Here is a 22062-nt window from a genome sequence, read left to right on the forward strand (position 1 = left end):
ATCATAATATCAAATTGCTCGCAGTAAAAATGCTCGACCACCAGGCTTCCAGGCAGTGAATGCAACAAGCAGACCTACAAAGCACTGCTTTCAGTGCCACTCCTGTCCAAAGATTTAAATAAACCTTTCCCATCATACTGGTTTGCAGTAACTTTCAGTAATGCTTGGGAGCAGCAGGGAACTAATCCTACTTCTGTGTTTGCAAATATAGGATTAGATGCCTGAAATTTTTGCTATAATATTCAAATATTTTCTACAAACATATTTGGATTATTTTTACCTAAAACTGTACACCTCCTTTGCTTACAAGACTTGTTTTAATGAGGCAACACCCTATCCTACCCAGTGCTAATACTCCCTCACCTCACAATTCATAGGAGTACTCTAGTGATTAATGAATGTCTTTGAACTGGAAAGTGCTATCTGAGTGCTAATTATTATCCACATATACACACACTGCTGCTGCTTTCAAGGGCAGAGCTTTCACATACCATGGTAATGGGAAAGCTTAGAAAAACATATACTGATATCTAGGAGTTTTATCCACCACAAAAATGTAAAAAGGAAGAATAAATTAAAAGTTAGATGTTTCAATTCATTATTGCACGTTCTAGCGAACCGCTCTCCATCTGTTTAATAAGTTCAGGGCAGCTGAAAATGGAGTTTAGATTGGAAGCTGCTTGCAAACTTATCTTCTTGCACTCTCAAGTAATACTAATAAGAATTATAAAAATGTGTTATTGCCCATTGTGAGGAGCACAGTTAAAGTGACTGCGAATCTTAAGCGTAAGCCTATGGATTTGTCCATATTCTGCCTCCCAGATGCCGGCGCTGTGCATGGATCAGTCCAAAGCTCCCACATACAGCATCCCTCTCCCTCACAGGCCTGAGGAAGCATTGCCTGAAGCAACTGTTAGCTGATGCTCCACTAAGGTTTTTTGTAGGTTTTTTATCTCGTTCATCTTTAAAATGATTATTTGAGTGCAAATGATGTTTTCAAATGTTTCCTTAATGAGGATCCGTGGTTTATGTTTTTCAGTAGCTCTAACTGCTTTCACAGCTCCTCTGCTCCTGTCACTCCCCGACCAGCCTGGGAGGGCTCGGGGTGCACATGCTCTGCATGTATAAAACAGCCATTCCCATTCATTCGCTCTCCTAGGACATGTTAATTACAGTCAACTGATTGAAAAAATAATTACAGGCAAATAGGGAGTGGAAGAGCCTAGAACCATAATTTAAAGATGTCTGAAGTTAGTGTTTTGTTGAGAGGTAATAATTTTGTCAAGAGGAACAAGGTTCTCTTTCTTTTTCCTTCTTGGACTCCTCTATTCTCTCCTTGCAAAGATGTGTAGTGGCAACAGGCAATAAGCGGCAGCCTTTCTTTACAGTTATGCAAGTATATGTAGCCTTTTCTTCTTTTAATATAGGCTTTCATCATTTTTTTACTGCTACATCTTGAGGTGTCTTGAAGACACTGCAGTGTTTACCTAAAAGGTGTGATCCTGAACACACTTGTACTATAGGATGTGGAATAATGTTAACACTGTAACTGTTAGAAACTGCTGCTGTAGCACTCCTTACACTAATTAACAACTGGTGAGGGATCTTCTTTCTTGATGGTTCCTCTACTTCAAACAAAAACATCTCAACAAAAGAAAACCAGGGAAAAAGGTTTAGCATTTTGAGCTAATAATAATTGTTTTAGAAACCCGTATTTGCTCAATGGTATAATTCATTCAAAAATGACCTTAAAACTCAGCGTTAGGCAAACATAAAACCCTTGTTATTTGAGAGTGGGTGTTTTCACACTGTTCTCTCTCAAATTACAAGCAGCCTGGTGCTGGGGGCCCCTGGTGCTGTGCACAACCTTGGGCCGGGTAGCAGCATCCTCCTCCCCATGGGCGTGCAGAGCACCTAAACGGGTTGCAAAAAGGGAAATGTTTATATCAGGGAACGAAATAAAATTGTTAGAAAGCTCCGACTGGATGGTTTTACAAAACAACGGTCTGATTTGGGTGTCGTACCAGCCTTGCCAAGGGTGGATTTGGTTCTAAGAACCCGTTTACGCCAAACCACTGACTGTTTAGGGCCAACCAGTTCTGGAGTTGAACTAGAGACAGGGTGGTTCGTGTTCCCTAATTGTTTGCTTATAACAGGAGTGTTTGGAACTGTAACACAACTGCTTTGAAGGCTAATTCTCCTTCTCTAATCTGACTCTTCTAGGGCTTTAGAGTTAGCATTTGATGCCTAAAAATATATGTGCAAAACATCCATCCATACTACATACACATGTACACAACAGGCACTTGCACAGGGACCCATAAGGATTTCGCTTTGCTAATGCTGAAAAACTTAGTGAGATTTTCTTTTATTTTTACTTTTAAAGGGGTGAGAAAGGTTTAAGGGAAAAAATAATAAAAATACACAGTTACTGTCTGCCATAATTTTAACAGGAAATAAAGCTGAATTCACCCGTGTACAGAGAGAACCTGGCACTCTGCATTCACTTAACATACAAGCATCCACCAGTGGCCTGGAGTTCTGCTGCTTTGCACACTGAATAAACATAGTTGCCATTAAATAACTTTATCAATCAGAGTCACAGAAATTACTTCACCAGAACTGCGTAACTGGTGTTCTTCTTTTGGTGCCTTTTAGAAATGTAGAATACCAGTACACTGCAGAAAATTAAAAACCTGCTATGACATCCATGAAAAGCAAACAAGTTGTCCCTCGCACCAAATATTCCAGGCACAGCGAGAACAGATCTTTAAAGACTTTTCCTGGCGTAACTACTTTGAATCATCATATTTTCACAAACCATCCTCCCCGCAAACTAATTTTACACAGTCTTTCGGTACTTAAAGCCTCCTTTGTAAACAAAGACCACCTTCAAAAACCTTCCTTTAGACCAGGGCACATTTACAATTAGAAACGTGAGAAAATCAAAGTGATCGCCACCCCTGTTGCCGATCTCCAGCCTGAGCCCTTGTGTTCAATACTTTGCCGATAAACCAGTTACAGTTTTGGGAACCAGTTTCGCTACTCTAATGGACCTTTTTTCACGTTACTGAGAAACACAGGCCCAGCGTAGCTGCGTGGCAAAAGCGTTTATTTAATTACGAAGCCAGGTAGCATCGCTAATGGTTTTCCTCTCCAGTTCTCGTTTTTTGATGTGTTCGGTTAGTATCTTACCCAAATGGACACTGGTTCCAGTGGGACTATACACGGGCTTAAAGCAAAGTGTTTGCCTCAGGGCTGTGCTCAGCACGAGGTTTAGCATGACACACAAGGTGCCCACCTGGGACCGGGGCTGCTGCCGTGTCACTGAGCCTGAATGTGCCGTCAGAGCGGCTAGGAGAGTCCATAGAACCAAGCCCAGGAACCCAGCGGGAGGACCCGGGAGGAGCAGCAGTGTCCGTGGCTCCCGCAGACACAGCCGTTCGCCACCCGCACCCTCGCTCCTTGGCTTTCCTGCAAGCCAGGAAAAGGTGACCCAAGCACCAGGATGGATTTCCCTCAGAAACCAACGCACCTGCAGAGCTTTTCCAATTATGGCATGGTGACCTGTGGTGCAGGGTTTCAGCTGGAATATTGTTATCAAGGGCGAAGCAGGCAGCTGGCACTTGTTTGGCCTTCTCCCCGTGTTTGACGTGCAATGTGCATCTTGAGTGATCGTTTCCCCCACATTATCTCACTTTATGGCTTTCACATTGTTTAACCAGTGAAAAATAAAAAGTGACACATGCTTCACTTGAAGCAAGCAAGCTATTAATAGGGTTTTCTGTGCAAACTGCAGCCATGGCAGTACCATTTTTCCCAACCTGCGCTTCTAATGATATTCTACTTTGTCTTTTCAACACGCTAAAATAGTGACATACAATTAAAAACTAAGTGATGGGGCAGGAATTGACTAGACGATTGCATTTAACTGTACCAAAGAAATACTAGAGAAATCAGTTATTTGATCTAAACAAGGACTTGAATCTACTAACCTGCTTGGAAAAAATAAACGTTCTATATTTTAAGTTGATGGGGTTTGGTTTTTTTACCTCTTGTAGATGTATTACGCCAGAATTCCCGATGAGAGGACGAGACTATGAGTGAAGAGCATCCTGGAAATTGCGTGCAGTTCTTTTCCTGGGTCGGAACCGGATTGATCCGCGAACAATAATTATGAGGCTGACGTGTATGTTCTCCTTCATCTTGCTGTTTGGAGCAGCTGGGCTCGTTGTCTTCATTCACCTGCAGGATCCAGAAGAAATAGTTCATCAGCAGACACCAGGTAAGCATTCCTATTTCTATTTGACTCACTCACTCTTTAACGTTTAATATCTTATAGTGATAACTTAACATGTTTTAGGTATTTCACAGAGGTTGCCTCAACAAAGGTACATTTTTTTTTTTTTAATAAAGGCTATTTCAAAATTAATTAAGAAAAAATAGGAGTTTGCTTAAAAAACAGTTCCAAGAACCAATTAACGGATTATGCAGGAATCTTTGCCAAGGTACACAGGGTCCAGCTGGATGGACTTAATTTTCTGCTAAAGTTGAGACCAACTTCTGCTACCAGATATACCACTGTAAACATGAAAATTAGAAATGTTGCCAAAAGTTCCGTTCCTGCAAATACATGCCTGTGAATTCCCCTCTGCCTTGATGCAATATTCAGCGTTTCATGAGGATGCAAAATAAGAAATGCATAAATGAGCCATGCAAGAAACATAAAATGTGTTGGGATGCATTCTTTTAATGTGTTTAACTTCCATGAAGCTTCCTAACTTCCATTCACACACGTGCCGTCTTCCTATACTATTATCTTTAAACCATGTAGAGCCACAAAGACTACATCAATATGATAACCAGAAAACTGCGGGCAGAACATTGGTTTCCTTTGAAACGAGGGGTACACAAGAAGTACAAAAAGGCACAAGATCTCTTGATTTCTTAGTCTCTTTCTCTTTGATGAAGGCTGTAATGAGGCTGGTTTAAAGCTTAGACAAATGCCAGTGCGGTTAATCCAGCTCATCATAATGCCCCTGTGCGCTGTGGTTTGGTCACTGTGTTTGCTCTTATATGCGCTGAAATTCTCCTTTGACTAAATAAGTGCTTTATAAAAAGTCTATTCGATTGACATCTCCGTTGTACAGTGAACATGATCGTGTATGTTTAAAAATATTATTAACATTTTTAAAGGAGCTGAACCCTAACACAGAGAATTTTCAATTAGATTAAGTGCTAATTTCTGTGTCCAGGTTTATTAAGTGCTTATTTCCATGTCACTAAACAATCTGCACTTTAATATGTTTATAATTCAGTCCGACTGCACACCAATTTTGAAAGCAGACATGCAGCTGAATCTATAGAAATAATGAATCATCACTGCAAAGCAGAGATGAGCCAGTCCCTTCAGTGCTTTTGCAATTTATTTTTGTGTACTTGGATGCTAAAGAGCTTACACATTAAAACTCGTGGTACTGGCCACATTTGACCAAAATTGGCCGGTAGACTGGGGGTGAGGGGAAAGACATACGGACAACAAATGCCGGCAGTGCTCTAATGCAGCTCAGAATCTGTAACTTTACATTGAAAAGTAACTTCTTTGCTCCTGAAAGTGAAAGAATTTCTAGTGGTGTCTCAAAAACAGTGCAATTTCTTCTCCATTTTTTCTTTTCCCTCATCTTGACCTGTCGTACCCCTGTTCCCTCTGCCACAAACCTCTTGAACGCTGACTGCTGATTGTAGCACAGCGGCAGGTGATTTTTGAGAGGGATGTAACCATAGAAGGGGACGCTCAACCCCATTCAAATTAAAGCAAGCCCAAACAGAGGTCCTGCCCCCATGGGGGAACTCGCTCCCTAACACCCTGGATGGCTGTGGGCAGGGTTCTGCACAGCTGAAACACGAACATCCCAATGATGCTGACTGCCAAAGGTGTGTGAATCAATTGTTCGATTCTCTCATTCAATTACTATTTGTGATAATAGGAACCAGACTGTACCCTTGAGTAAAAGGTGCTCGATACAATTACTCTTATTTCTGTTTGGCTGATTTTCGTGTGTGTTAAGTGCTTTGGGCTCCCAGTGGACTCAGAAACTCCACACATCCCCTGCTTCTGAAAATGATACCGGTTATCACTAGAACGTATTAGGTGGCTTAAAAACACAGCAAAAATATCCATTCATTTCATTACAGAGAGAGGTAGGCATATTTCAACGCCAGACAGCCTCCTGTACAAATCTGTCAATCACAAGTGACATTTTTGGCAAGCGGAGCAGGATCCTCCCCTTCCCCTGTGCGTTGTGCTTCTCCTTACGAGGACCTGTTTCTAATGGAGATCCGATATTGCTGTAATTTGCTTGCCTGATTGCTCCCTCAATAGAATTGAACAAATGCGTGTGTCATTAATCTACTTAGGACAACAGCTTCTGCATGGCAAAGTTTTATTGGATTAGTCTTTGCATTTGTATTTCCCATGCAGTTATTATGTAGCAAAATGTGTTTGCCAGGTGCTGAATCTCATCAGGAAAGCTGGACAAAAGTTCAGTAACGTTTATTTTCCACTGAAAAGCAGCAGAGGAGAATTATGCGTTGCCCAAAAAGGTGTTTTTCATGGTTAGTACACTCAGTCATCTTTAATTTAAAATAGTACAACTTATGAAACAACATTAATAAAAATACTTGGGTACTTTAGTTTTATCTGTCTATTCTGGAAATTGTTCCTGATTGTTTTAGTCCTAGCAAGCACGATGGTGAGACCTTGATGTACTACTTAAACCAGTATAAAATCCACAGTCATAAAACTTTAAGTAATGCTTACATTACTTTCACTGAGTAAAGTACTCCTGACAGTAGCTGTTTGTGTTGATTTGTTACTATTCATTTATTCTTTCCCTGTGCTTCACACTGCTACCTAATTGTGATGCTGTACTGAGAAAGCAATATCAAAGTAATTTTCCACAACATTAGTTACAATTTTCTTCTGATCTTTCGAGTGAAACAATCCCATCCTGTTGGCTTCTCTGAGCATATAAACCTTGATTACATTTATCTGTTGGAAACCAATGCTTACAAAGTACATGTGCCCGGGATCGCGGCTGTAGAGCCTTTTTGCTGATTGACAAACATGCTGTCTGTGTAGTTTTATTTATATAATGCACATCGCTCTGAGCAGATATATTTAAGACAGGCATTTAGGGTGGGCAAAACAGATTTTCCAAGCCAATACATTAAATTCAGTAGATATTCCTGTGGTCATTAAAGAGTCAGTTACAACAGTCGTTTTCTCACCGTCTGTGAAGAGTACTGTTACTATGGAAAACGCAGGACAAAGCAGGGGTGTGGGTTGAGAAGTGGTATGAATGGGAGTCATACACCATACAGAAATGTAATGCTCTTCTGATAATTCTCCCTGCATAACTATATAAAACTTGGCTCCTGCAATAATCGTGCCATTATTCTTACGCAGACACAGTAATGGATTTGTTTGGGTAGGACAAGCACATCTGCACATGGCGCACAAGAAAAAATTAATACATATATCCCCATCCTAACGACGACCTTTCAATGTATAAATCTGTCTGTGACAGCATATTAAACATGCAAAACTTCTCAGTAACTAAATGTGCAGCCGCTCCAGCGCTGTGTCTGTGCTGGAAGCAGCAGCCCGGCGGTCGGTAGAGGCTTCTTCAGCACGCTGGCTCTGCAGCTCCCCCGGGGTTGATGGTGGAGGAGCTGATAGTGCTAACGAGCACCTCTGCAGCCCTGGCCATGGCAGGGCATGAGACCCCCGACAGCACCCAGAGCCTGGATTCGGGAGAGCTGCCTTGGGGTGGTACCAGAGAGAGCAATTTGGACAAACAATGCCAGAAGAGAGAGCAGAGCCCAGGGGCTGCAGCCCATCCTGGCAGCTCTCGGGGGCATCTCCAGCACTGATAAACTCCTGAGCTGCAGGACCAGCCGGTCCCTGGGCTGGAGACAAGACTGTCACCATGAATATGGTGAGGGGAGGTCAGGAATGCCAGACCACTGCCTCCCACATGCACCAGGGACACGGTATCTATAGCCATACTACACTATCTGTAGCTGTACTTAAGACCATGTGTTCTACGGACGTTAGTCAGAAGAGAAGGGATATTCTGAAACGGTATCTACTTTTCTAATGGGAAATTTTGCCAAATAAAAACCAAGGGAAGTATTAATGTTTCTATACACCTATATTCAGGTAGTGAATTTCCCTCCATACAGTAAATAAGCCCGTGGGAAAAAAAAATATTCACAAACCTGCATGTTTTCAGTTAGAACTTTAGGATGAATATATATGGACACACGCTCCTCTGGGAGCTGGTTAAAGGTGGAAAATACATATTGAAGGATGCATGTTGTGGGAGCTCCAAAAGAGTGAGAATGGAAATGGCTTTGTACTCTGACTGTATCGGAATTTTAAAGTCAAGTTTGAACATAATCAAGCCTGAAACTCATCTGAGATTCTGCAGTGATTGCGGTCTTTACCTCATCTACCAGGTCCTAACATAATACTGTCATCTTCTTTCTTTTCTGCTTTACTCCGGGTGTGATGGGGAGGAGCGGGAGGAAGGAGAGGGACAGTCTGAAGGGCTGGCATGCGAATGCGATTGCAAACCTGACAGCACAAGGGAGCCACAGTGCAGAAATATTACTGTCTGTTGCAGTAGCCTTAGAGCAAACACCAATATTGTAGCTATACTGAAATTTTCTTGATTACTTATTCAGAGCACATACACCTTGTTTCTCACAAATTACAGTCCTATGCATGTCTCCAAGTTCACTGTACATTTCCATAATACTGTTCTAGTGCACAACGTACCACTTTTTGTCACGCTGGAAACTTTTTATAAATACAACTGAAAATGAACTAGCGTGGATATATAATTTCAGAAGTAATTTTCCTACAATTTGCAACTTCTCTTAATAAACTGGAAGCCATTTAATCTGCTTCTCAACTAACGGCATCAACAGAAATGACGAACAAAGGAATGTGGTGACTGAAGCAGAGGCAAGTGGGCTCGTCGATAGGCTTTTCAAGGAGAAGTAGCAGCTTCCACGCGTTCAAGAGCAGATGAACCTTATGCATTCGCATCCTCTGAGTCTTCTTTAGCTGAACTTCCCTGCATGCAGACTATTTCTCAACAGTCTGCAGTTACTGGGATAAAAAGGAAAAGATCTATTACCTTGTCTGCCGAGGCCAGGCACTTATAAGGGCAATGTGGTCTTATGATATTCCCTTTTCTGTTGCTTGAAATGGTTGTGGTTTAGACTGACTGTGAATGTGAACCTGGTTATTTTTTACATTGGAAAAAAGTGCTGGCAATGACTTCATCAGGCGACTGCTTATAAGAGGATCAAACGCTGTCCAGTGCAACCCTCTTCAAAAGAAATGCAGCCTAGTGCTGAAAGCAATTGCGTATAAGCTGTTTTATCACAAATAATATACAGAGGTTGTCTCCTACAACAATTTTTCCCTGCTTTCATGACTATGCCATATCCGTGGCAGTCTTATGAAAAATGCAGCATTTATTTATGACACGGTATTGAGAGTGCACCACCTCTTTTTTTATTTTCTTTTTTTCTTTTACAGTTTCTGTTAACATGCTGTAGCAGTTAGAAAGTCAGTACTTTTTCCAGCCTAAAGCCCGTAAAAGCCAATACAGTTCTTAAGCTATAGCCTGAGTCACCCCCAAATAGGGGAACTAATCAAAAGGGGAGAAACTTGTGGATTGAGATAAACACAGTTTATTAAAATAATGCTAATATACTATCAATAATGATATATATAAAATTCAAATAGAGTATAGAATAAAAGATACTCAATGCAATTCCTCGTGACCTCTGTCCACATGGAGCGGCCAGTCCCAGGCAGCAGCACCAAACAGCCGATCCCAGAGGCCTCTGCAAAGGAGCAGGATGGCAAAAGGCCAAACTAAAGACAGTCCCAAACAGAACTGCCCCAACCAGGGCTGTGTCCCGACTCTGAGCTGCCCCAAGACGAGCCAGAAGATCCCAACTCTCCTTAAATATGAAGCATGATGCGCATGGGATGGAATATTCTTATTGATCAGTGTGGATGTCAGCCAAGGGCTGCCCCATCTGTGCCACCTTCCCAGCGGCCTCGCACCTGTGGGCAGAGCTCAGAGGCATTTGCTCTCAGACCAGAGTAATTAAAAACACTAATGCTGTCCCAGGGCGTTGCCTTCTTGTTCTCAAACTAAATAAAAAAATGACTTTGCTACAAAAAAAGAAAGGTTTCTAACTGCACAAAGAAAATTAACTCGCTTTCAGTGAAAGCAGCACAGTATCACAGCTCAGCATTTACAGGACCAGTAGGTCCTGTTGACCGTGAGCAAGTGCTTCACAGAGTTGGAGCACTTCACTGTTACACTGGGGAACTGGGACCCAAAGCTGTTGTGATTTTTTCCTGGCCTGTCCTACTGCTCACAGATTGTGCTATATTGTGTTAAATCAGGCAATTCATCTGATAAATGTTTCCCTTTCCTATTACTGCAGGGGTTCTCTGCAGGGAATTCAAGGTACCCAAGGACTGCAAGAGCCCAAAACAAAAATGAAAGGCTGAAGCATATTAACTATGAGATTATCACAAAATCTAGTGCATTCCTGGCAGCAGTTATAATCCCACTGCAGTGGTGCACACACACATCCGATGACTGCACTCAGATCCACCGCCCATTTATTTGATGGCACAAAGTCCGTGCCACCTAATCCCAAATATATTCAGCAGCATAAAGCCAGAGTGATGCAGTGCTAAATCATTCACATAGCGCAGCTTCCACCTCCACAAATTTCCTTATCCTGTCTTCTTCTGTGACTGTGCCTTCTCAGATACTGACTGGTTTAAAAGAAAGGTTTGATATTCTTTTAAAGCCTACTTTTAAAAACTGTCAGAGGTTGACACTTCTTTGTTGTGTCTGGCAAAATAAAAAGTGACCTGCCATCTCGGAGCTGCATTCGTTTATGGTGCTTGGCAACACATCCCAGGCAAAGCTCAGCCGCACCGCGATACGTCAGGAGACGCTTGGAGTGGCAGCTTTATGAACGTGTATTCCTGGGGAACAAGCCTGGATGCTTCCCAGATGCAAAGGTTGATCAGCAGACTTGCATTTCACCTCAAAACATTTATTCTAAATATAAGGCTATACTGAATTTTTCATAGAAAATGTGTCAGTGCTAGAAAGCTTCCTGCCATATGTCAGCTATCATTCAGTTGACTTGATTTTTAAAACTTGATACCACGTTGAACAGCTTAGGCAAGTTTACAATATTTTATGTATTTTCTAAAGTTTATGCCATTTTAAACATGTTTTATAATACGTTTCCATTTCTCAAAGTTATTAACCTTCCCTTAAAAGTTTAAACAGAACTTCCTCTCTCCAGCAATATCATCCTTTTTCATTTAGTAAACATTAATTTTCCTTTCATGATTCTAGTGGAGCTTGAAATTAAAGGTGTCTTTCTTCTCTATTATGGCTTGCTTTGTGTATCAGCAGGAAAACTGCCAGTTAACTACTGCTTTAGCAGCAGTCACAAGAACATAAAAGGCCAAGTAACTGATCTTGTACAGGCCCTACACATGAACATAATTATAATTTTATCCGAATGAGTAATCGATGTATTTTTGAAAGTAACTGACTAGTTTTGGATCTGTCAGCACTTGACATACTCAAGGTGATTAACTGATTTTAGTCTTGTCCTGCACAGGCCCTGTCCTACAAGATGCCAGCTCAGAGCATCAGTGCACAAAAGTACTTCAGTATCAACTAAGCATCTGTACTTTTAGCTCTGCTCCAGTGCCTCAAGTGCTCTGCTGCCTGGTGGTCAGAATATTCTGCATCTTGTAAAATGAAGCCCCATCTTTGTCTGTTTTTGGTCTCAGCCACTTCAGGAGACCTATGTGGTGATAAAGGGGAACAATGCTCCGGCGAGGAGCCGCTTCTGTGTGTCAGGGCAATTCAGACACGCTCTTTCCCTCTTGTTTCAGAATCACTACCCACTGGCAGTTCATGCCTACAGAAATTGAGTCTTTGGGGGCTTCTCTTCTTGCTTTTTAGTTGGAAACCACACGTTTTCTCATAAAGCTCTTTGCAGGGGCTGGATGTCTGATGATGTGCTTTTTGTAGCACATTAGCCAGGAGATCAGTGCTTACAGGCTTCGGGTATCCCTAAATGATGAAAGAGAAACATGCTGTGCCACTGCGTATGTACACACATACATGAGGAGAGGTTACATGGGCTGGGACGAATCAAGTCTCTTTATAGAGCAGTGGGAGCTGAGCAGCCTCAGGAAGGAGAAAGAAAGCAGTTTGTGAAATTCTTCATCCTTAAGACGGTGCCTGTGCTCCAGTGCCCTGTTCCTTCCCCATTCTAATTCATTTACCTTTCTCCTTCCATTTGGCATAAAGATTGGCAGTGCTGATGGCAGTAATGATGGCACAGATAATACTTGGGACAAACAAAGGTATATTTGGCTTTGGAATTATTTTAGGCTTGAATCCACAGGAAAGATGGCCTGCACCTGCTGCAGTGGAGTGGCTGGCATGGGAGCAGAGGAGATACACAAACACTTATTCTTGTGGCCAGGAGGACAGAAAGCACAAGCCTGGTCATCTGCCCAGTGGCTGTTTGAGAGGGGTGGGGGAGAAGGTTCCTTTCCTCAAGCTGTAGATAGTGCACAATGGCCACGATTTCAGTTTCCAGCTTGTTGCATTTTTCTTTCTTGACTTGTTTGACTTGACTTTATTTGTTAATAAAGTTCTGCACAGCTTAATGCCCATAAGTCAAACCACAGGAGAAATTACAGACAGCAATCACTGCTGCACAGTGTGAACTGAATTCAGTTTTAATTGGGTCCTCCTAATTGTGCATGCAGCTGCTAGGAAAAACATGATGCCGCTCATCTCACAGAAGAAAACAAATTCCTCTGACTGTTCCATTGTAAACAAATAAAATCGCATGTATTCAAATAGTCACAAAAGTAAATGTATACACCTGCAGGTAGATGCCATTAATTTTATGCAACAGCTAAGCAATTCTGTACTCATTGAGACTTCAATGTTGCTCACTCTAATTGTTTCAAACTCATCCTAGAGACTTGGGTGAGAACTTAAGCAAGGCTGGGATACCATTCACGTGCCCAAAACGAACATCAGCACCTCGGCCACCAAGTTCACTTACATACTATGGACAGCCGAGATTAACAGTGGAAACTAACCAACAAATCTTTTTATAAGCTCTTAAACTGAAATCTGCCCCTCCATTCAATTAGCTCAAGGGATGTTATTACCTTGTAAACAGGAGGCATCCTTGAGTCACTATCTAATTAAAATTCCAGTTATTCTACATTTATGAGCTGCTCATTCTCATGCTATTGAAGGGAATTAAGTTACTCAGAATCTACAAAGCCAAGTATTAACACCTATATATTGATGATGTGTTCAGTGCTGCATGTTAAACCAGCCATGTTACTGCCTGTTCCAGTAGCAGATTTCACCAGTAACTGCAGAATGCTTCTTGGGAAGAAACTTGGCAAACCATTATAACAACAGCAATACGAAAGAAAAGCATGTAAATGGGAGAGAAATTAAGAATGGTAGGAAAGGAGGTCTGAGAAACAGAAGTTGAGATAGCTTCCTTTTCTGTTCTTCACGTTTAAAGTTATTTAATGAAAGGAGCTTTGTGGGGTTTTATAGAAAAAGATCCAGAGAGATTAGTTCTGCTAGATACTTAAAACATTTTTTAATGGAAAATTTAAAAAATAGATATTATTAAAACCAAAATGTTTAATTAAATTAGAATGTAATAGAAAATTTACTGCGGTTTTATAATTCATGGTAATAGACAATGGGCCCAAAAATCAGCATGACTGAAGTTCCCAGAGGTGCTAAAATAGAGAAAAGGGAAGTAGTAAGGAAAATGAATATTTACTACGGTAAATATACGGTAGTTAACGTAGAAAAAACACCTTAAATTTTAAAAAGCACTAAATATTCCTAACAAACAATAATGATCTAATTATATTATACTTCCATACACAAATCTTTGAGATATAACAAGTCCTTAATGTCTACACATTTGCACACCATATTTTTTCCTCTTGCTTGTTTCCAGAGATCAAATTATATATTCAATATATTCTGATTGTTCTCTGCCTTTTCCTCTAAAGGCACTGGCTTCACTTCTTAATTGAGACCCAGTGGAGATAAGTTCACCACAACATAATTTAATGAACTATGGAAGAGTTACCTTTTGCTGCATGAAGTATCAAGCTGCATGTCAGAGTATTTCCTAGGTGATATTTCAGTAGATAATAATTAACTAAGACCAGCCACACACAAATGCAGCCCTTTCCTCTTCTGAAATTGGACAGCGCGTGAAGCCGGTTAATAAGCCAAGGACACAGCTCCTCAAAGGAATTCAGTGACACGATTTCTTTCCTCCATGAAATCACAGATTCAAAATCAGAGACCCACAGTACGCAAGCGTGTATTTTACTCTATTCCCCTTCATCTTCAAAGGCTGAGTTGTACTTGATTTACCCTTCACATTAGGCTTGGATGTGCCATCACCACAGTCCCTCTGAGTGGGAAGAGGCTTTTCCTTTCCAGTCCGAGCAGGTGAGCAGAGCTCCCACACTCTCAGCTGTCATCGTGATGCCTCCTGCCCCCTTTGCTTCAGGGCTTTGGGGAGAAACTTCTGCAGCATCGGCCTCGCTGTATTGTTTGGTTATTTGCTTATATTGCTGTGTAGGGCACAAAACTGACTTTCAAATGCCTTCCCTGAGGCAGCCTGGGGAGCAGGGCTGGGCCTGCCTCCCCTTCCCTCCTCACCGGCTTCCAGCCGCCTCCCTCCCTCGCACAGCAAAGCCATCCTTCTGGCCATTGATCTTTGTATACTTTCCTTGCAATTTAATGTTAATTAGATTTCAAATTCCTCAAATTAGGGAGTGTGAGTCAAATGCTGGTTCCTACTGAGTTCAGAAGAGTGCGTGTATTTATAGGCATTTTTACAGCATTCAGCCACTTTGATTACAGCCCTGCACACCACCACTAATAGACAGACATTTGATGATAATGAAAGATGTTTCACAAAGAACTGCTGAGACAGCATTTCGAGTATTCTGAATATTTTAATATTCATTAATTAAACGTTTCTGAGCTTCTTTCCTTTTAGCAACCAAACATTGATAGTGTAAAATCATGTCAGAGAAGGGCCAGTTGTTAATATTCCAAGAAAACCCTATTTGCTGTGAGAGCAGCTCTAATTAGGAAGACAAACTACATTCTTGGAGTCCTTTAGAGGAATCAGAAGCAAGCACAGCAACACTGGTCTTGATAGTGGCAAAATGTTCACCTTCTCCTGTCTCAGTGGAGAAGGTGCCCTGGGGTGGAGTTACTTGGGAAAAGGCCGTTCTGTTTTCCAGCTTTGACTTTCCTTCCTAAACAAAGTACTCATTAGATCTGTTGCACGTAACGACGCATTTTCTTCGCCTAGTTGCCTGAATCTGTCTCTATTTCTTTTATCTAGCAAGCTGAAACGTTCTTTGGCAGGAATTTCACAAGGCAAAGATTTCTTAATGCACAGCTGTGTTGGGGTTGCTGTGTCCACCTCCCCCAGCTCCGGCTCAGCTGCAGGGAAACAGACCCCAGGTGTGGGCAGCCAAGCAGGTGTTGTAGACAAATTCACAAGTCACTTCTCTGATAACGTTCCTGGCACAAGGAGGAGAAAATTGGTATTGACTAATAAATACAGACTTCACAGTCAAAGCAAACTCACTGCTAAACACCAGATTGCAGCCCTGGGGTAGGAATGACCATTGACTCCTGTTAGGGCTGCTGCTGCAGATGAAAACCAGTGTTCCACGGCCAGCTGAAAAGCAACATGGTCGGATAGTCTTGTGGGCAGAAGGCACCACAGCATCCCATAGCTGTGCCACACTGTCCCGTAGCTGTGCCACAGCAGACAGCACAGCATTCACATTGCTGTGACGTTTTGCCCTGGGCAGCACATGCTGCACATGACGTGAAGCCAGTGAAAGCCACTCCAGCCAAAGCCACCGAGGGGCGGTGGACAGGTTGGGTAGAAAACACATCAGAAAAATAGACAGGAACAGCTCTACACTACCTTTTCAAGCTCTGTTATCCTTCCATGCTATTTGAATTTACGGAGCTCAAACATCCCCTCTCCCTGACCAGCAGGCCTGGGTAGTGCCCAGCGAGTTCACTGAAGAGAGCTGATGGATTCAGCTGGTTCCTTTTCTCCACAACAGGTTTAGTAATTGTTCAATTCTCTGGGCAAGATCAGGTCCTAAAGACGACAGGGGTTTTATCCCTCAGCGTAGGAGTGATAAAAGCAGCGGGAAGTCTCCCCATCCTCCCAGTGGTGTCAGCGTCAAATATAACTTAAGAAGACAGCCAACACCAGCAGGATTCTCAGTGGTGGTGAAGGTTCTTTAAATCGAATCTGTCTTGTAGTTTATTTACACTAAGGGGAGAACAACTCTTCTAGTTTTTTTCTTTGCATTTCCTGCACTTAATACATCGCTGTTTGGTTTTTTTTTTCAAAATGAATGCTCAAAAGCTACTGAAACATTTTGCAGTCAGTATCTTACCCAGCAAGGCTGTATCATGACTTCAGTGTGTAAATGCCAAATCGCTTGTGTCACTGGCTGGCCCTGATAAATCAGAGTTTAAAACAAATACCACTCAAGCTTATCTACCCATATTACTACTTCTATTCAATCAATACCCTGGGGCAGTGCCATCTGATAGTGCTCTTGTAGTCCAGGGGAAGCTTTCTCACCATTCCCACAGGACAGCTAGTGAACATTTTGCCAAAAATGATCTTTCCAGACAAATATATTTGAAATATAAATTTAGCAAAGTTTTGTTTCTTGGGAAAAAAAAAAAAAAAAAGAAGAAGAAGAAAGGTTAAAACACATCTCAAAACAGGAAAAAACAAACCCAAAACATTCTTTTCCCAACTTGTTTTAGTTTAGCTACCCATTCAAAATGTTGACCTAGTCTAGTGAAATGGCATTTCAAAGAAAAGTGAGTATTTATAAAGTAAATGATCACTGTCTTTTAGACACAGCATTCAATACCACCTGCTCTCCTGCTGTGCCAAGCTCTCTTCTCAAGAGGAATTAATGGGCCTTTTGGGGCCTTACCCGATAGGAGGTGAGAGATGTAAAAAATGTGATTTCCTTTTAGTTAGAGAATTTTATTATGATAAAGATATTATCCCTTCCTCAAGCATTATAGGCCTAAACAAAGTAATTCCCCATCAAAGAATGGTGATTGGGTTTTTTTTTTACCCTACAATGTGCATAGCAAAGAACCCCCCCAAACCCCAGGAACCACAAATGATATTGCAGGATAACCCGCCAACCCCTGCACCTTCCACCTTCCCACCACTGCCAGTTTTCAAAAGCTGAACACACCAAACCAGCACACACACATACATGAAAACTAATGAACTCCAACATATAACCTCAAAATGGTTATCCAGAGCTTAATAGAGAAGCTCAGTGCCAGTGGCTGAAATGCGCATTTCATAAGATACATATCCATTCAAATTCTCTGCACCTTTCTGTCAACACAGCATTTTGCAAAAATGAACCATTGAGACTACAGTTTAATCTGATATAAAATCAAATGATCCGTGTTAACAAGACAATTAAATAACTGTCAGAAACTAAAGAAAAAATTACCAGAAATTCATGAGATATAACCTGGTTTTGAATAATGTGAAAGCATAACTACACAGTATGCAAACCACAAGTTGTTACTGTGATTAGAATAATATGTGTGGTAAATTAGATACCAGATTTATTATGAAAAAAAGTCTAGCTCAGGTGATTCAACAAAGAAAGTAAACCTGCAAATTACATGCTGCTTACGTTGGCCTATTTAAAATTGCTGGAGAATGCATTACAAAGAGATTAGCATTTGGAAAGGTTATTTGAAGGCAGTAAAACTGAAAATTATGACAGCTGCCCTTCTGCTGGACATGGCAAACAAAATGATGCACTATATATGTTACATGGAGCTTTGGTAGATACTGTTTCCCATGACAAAATACTACCACACAATGGGTACAAACCATGGGAATTAAACCTTACACTTAAAATTCAACAGCTTCTAGCTAGTAATATTGTGTACCTACAGTGTGAAGAGGCAGCATAGGGATTTCTCCCCAGCACGATTTTATATAGCCAATGCATAAACAGTTTTGTACAAGGTCCCTCATAGGTACCTCTATCAACTTTTGCAAAACCAGCCCAGACGTGGGATGCTCAGAAACACAGTGGAGCTGACCTGTGAGCATCCCCGGTACCCCTGTCTCTGCTGCTCCACAACCGCTTCAGTGCAGTAGCTGTCAATAAGCCAGGGTGGTCTGTGGACCCCTGGAAGTTCATGGATTGCTTTTAAGGCAACTAAAAGGTCCAAAATAATGCTAAGGAAAGCAAGCTTACACCTAGCAGACCTCAATACAAAGAGGTTCGTATGTCCACAGAACAATTTTAGAGGCTCACAGAGTTAATGAAGGTTGAAAGTAATGTTTCAAGGGTATAATTGCCAGAAATGCACCTAAAGCTATACATTTGGGTTGAACTACAAACCAGAAATGATCTCTCCAAAAGGAGATCGAAGCAAAAAACACAGTCCTTCCTATGTGTGTAATATTAGGAGTGCTCTCCACCAGATACAAATAACCATACAGCTGAAAAGATGCATTATCTCACTGGGCCAGTGCAGTAGCAAGGTCAGCAGAAAATGTGCCTGCACTTAATGCCCCTGTTTGCAGACTCGCTCAGCTTCAACGAGAAAAAAATCCAGCACCATACTTCTTCAGAAGCCACACGATATTTGTTTTGTCTTTATTCGAGTAATTTTAGAGGATGACTCTTCATGTAGCTCTTCTGTTCCTCTCCCTGTGGTTACCCGCACTGCTTGTCTGTCAGCCCAGAACGAGCAGTGCACTTCCATGGGGCCACACACAGAGAGGCAGCACGTTAGATACCCTCCACATTTAAGCCCCCTTGCAAAGGTAAATCTTTCCGATCTTTTATTCTAATATTTATTTGTGTATCTGAAACAACAGAAAGCGAAAGATATCTTTTGGGAATAACCAAGGCTTCAGAATCACCAGTTCGGTTTAAAATGCGACTTCCCCAAAAAAGGATGCAGAAGCAACGCCCGTGCCTCTGCTCCCGCTGATGGCCACCTTAAAAGCTGCAGCTCAGTTTGGCACCGTCCCTCTGCCCAGACAGCAGTGCAAGCTCTGCCGGAGGGGAGCGTGGCTGGACAGGGACAGCATCCAGCAGTACGCTAGGAAAGGTAGAGCCTTCCCAGTTCAACACCCAAAAGCACCAGTGGTCAGTGTCAGCAGGTTCCGACGACACCTCTGCTTCCAGCCTTTGGTGCGTTGGGCACACAGATCTTTCCAGGATTGCTTTATCCACCCATGCACATAAATAGCTAATTTGCTGAATGATTATGTTCACTGCTAATGCAGGTGAAGATTCACGTACACAAGTGCTTTTAAAATAGCTTTAGAAAACCTGATTCAAAGACCATTGAAGTCACCAGGAACTTTTCCACTGACTTGCTTTGGATTGTGTCCCAAGTACTTATCAGTTCCTTCAGCCCCTTTGCTTCAATAGAGTTGAACTCTGCTGACTAAAGATGATACTCTGCTTTTTTCTTATTGCTGGTTAAAATTCATATTCACAGTGCAGCACTTTGAATCAGTGGTTTTCCCCAGATGCTTCTGATGCTTATCCTCCTTTGTTAACGAGAACGCTGCTTCATATAACAGAACTGGTCGCCTCTATTCAAACTCTGCCATGCTACAAAGAATGATGTTGTCAGACAGACTGATCTTTCTCCAATAGCTTTTGCAGCACTTTTGTTATAAAGATGTTAAAGATAACATGGAAGAGAAAAGGAACAGATTTAGAGTCTTGGGATAACAAAATACAAAGCATGACAAAGAATCATAATACTGATACTTGTAATTGAAAGAGCTACTGCAAAAGTGTATCCTGGGCTTCAGGGAAGAATAAGGGAAATAAGAATAATTTAGGCTAAAAATATATATATATATATATATATTTGAGAAAAAGGACAACTATAATTTTTGAAGGATTGTTAATTGTTTTGTTTCATTGCTGTAACTGAGATTTAATTGTGGTACAGCACGCTTTCAGGTGTCTGAACCCCCACCTCACAATTAAGTTAGTCCAGGGACTATTAACTACAATAAAAGATCGGAAATAGCAAGGGAATGGAGATTCACAGCAGGTATTCTAGCTCTGTGAGGTAGAAATGAACACATTTTTAAAATGCATTGATATTGAGAGTTCTCAGCAACCTTACACTAATTTCACCTTATGGTGCAGCCTTTAAGGCCAAATTCTGTGTGCACGGTCAAGGTTTGTATGTAGACTGTTAGGTGGCATTTTCCAAAGTAACAACAACAGAAGATCTTAATCTCCCACCATTAAACTTCAACTGTTAACTCTACAAGTTGCAGACTTAAGCTAGTGCTAAATAATTGGTAAGGGTTCAAACGCTGAAGAGTAGAAAGCCATGTAAAGAAGAGCTAGTTAAATATACAGGGGACAAAGTACAAGATTTACTACGCAAACTACATATGCCCAAAGGCAGCTTATGCAAGAGTGGAAGGGATTCTTCTAAAGATACCACCATCCTTTATGGAAATTATTCTGTGCTCCAACTAAACAGGAAGTACAGGTTGCCCTTAACTCATCTTATTTTGGTTAGATGTCATATTTCTTAGAGTTATCCCTTTCGCTATTAGAAAGAAAGACTAAAACCAACCAACCAAGACAGTAGCTGCTGTTAAATAACAACTGTGTTTCCTCATTTCCTCTCTGCTACACCTAATGAACAAGTTTAAAAGGATCAAACCACCAAGTGGATAATGTACCTGGTGGGCTCTCTCCAAGTATCTTTTGCTTGCTTTCTACCTTCCTAAAAAAAGTTAAAAATGCAGCAGAGAGGGAAATTGGTAGTGACACTTCAGACCTTGCTGGCTTTCCTACATTACCACAAGTTGTAAAGAGCCACCCTGCACAGCACAGAAAAGTATTTATGCCAATTAAAAGGGCTGGAGTAATAATTTTGAAGTAGCAGATGTCTAACTTGTCATTTTAAGTGAAGTCTTCTAACAATTTCTATATTTTCTGGAATTTTTGCACAAAGTATTGTAGCCTACAGAAGCCTCATAATTAAACACATATCATAGTGAATAGAGTGAGGATTAGGTGATCTTATTCCTGTAATAGGATTTGCCTGCTAATTGTCACTGAAATGACAGCAGTCTCTGTTAGTAGGAGCATAAGAATAAGTGATTCAGATCAGCAGCCCATCTATCCTTTAAAATAGTCTGTATTTAGCAATGGATAGTATGATAAGATTTAGAGGAAAATGCAAGGTAGCCTGCTGCAGAATAAACTGTTCTCAAGTAACGTTACTTCAATACTCTCATTAGAACTCATACTACTTACAAAGCTCCTTTTACTTTGGCAAAGAAATGCAATCTTTTTAATTTCTCTTCATAAAATTGTTTCTCCGTGACTCCTCAACAATCTTTTAATTCAGAACTCATACAGCACGATGCCTCTCCTTGTTCTTCGTTTGAATTTGTTTGCAGCATCACAGTCATACCCAGAGCAGCTCATGGTCATTGCATAGTTAGAACTTCAGGGAGGGGAAGGCCAGAAGCTGATGGGTTCAAACATGGTGGTGCAAAAAGTGAGATGCATAGAGAAGACACTCTCCTACAGTGTGCTGTTGAAATAATTAAGCTTTGAGATCAGTTCAAGAAACCTCGGAAATCACAACATCAACAGTAGTGGAAACAGCAACTGAACTCAATCTCCTGCTGACTAGAGGAGAACCACCCAAGATCTTTAGGCAGGGCTCTCAAGAAGGATGTGAACTACAGCAGCTTCCCTGGACATACCAGTAGCAAGGGATCCAGAAG

The 22062-nt window shown here is 41.4% G+C and overlaps 1 protein-coding gene across 1 annotated transcript in view; it reads left to right on the forward strand.

Moving 5' to 3' along the window:
- Positions 1-4176: 4176 nt before the first annotated feature.
- The window catches only part of CHST8 (carbohydrate sulfotransferase 8), a gene marked incomplete at both ends in the record, with an annotated part of 119919 nt that continues 102033 nt past the window's right edge, over positions 4177-22062 (forward strand). The window contains one exon of the mRNA XM_080352332.1: positions 4177-4285. Coding sequence (XP_080208458.1) covers positions 4177-4285 — 109 coding nt within the window. The remainder of the gene's footprint in view (positions 4286-22062) is intronic.

Source organism: Nesoenas mayeri (genome assembly GCF_963082525.1).
Source record: "Nesoenas mayeri genome assembly, chromosome: 12".
In the NCBI taxonomy this organism is placed as follows: Eukaryota; Metazoa; Chordata; class Aves; order Columbiformes; family Columbidae; genus Nesoenas; species Nesoenas mayeri.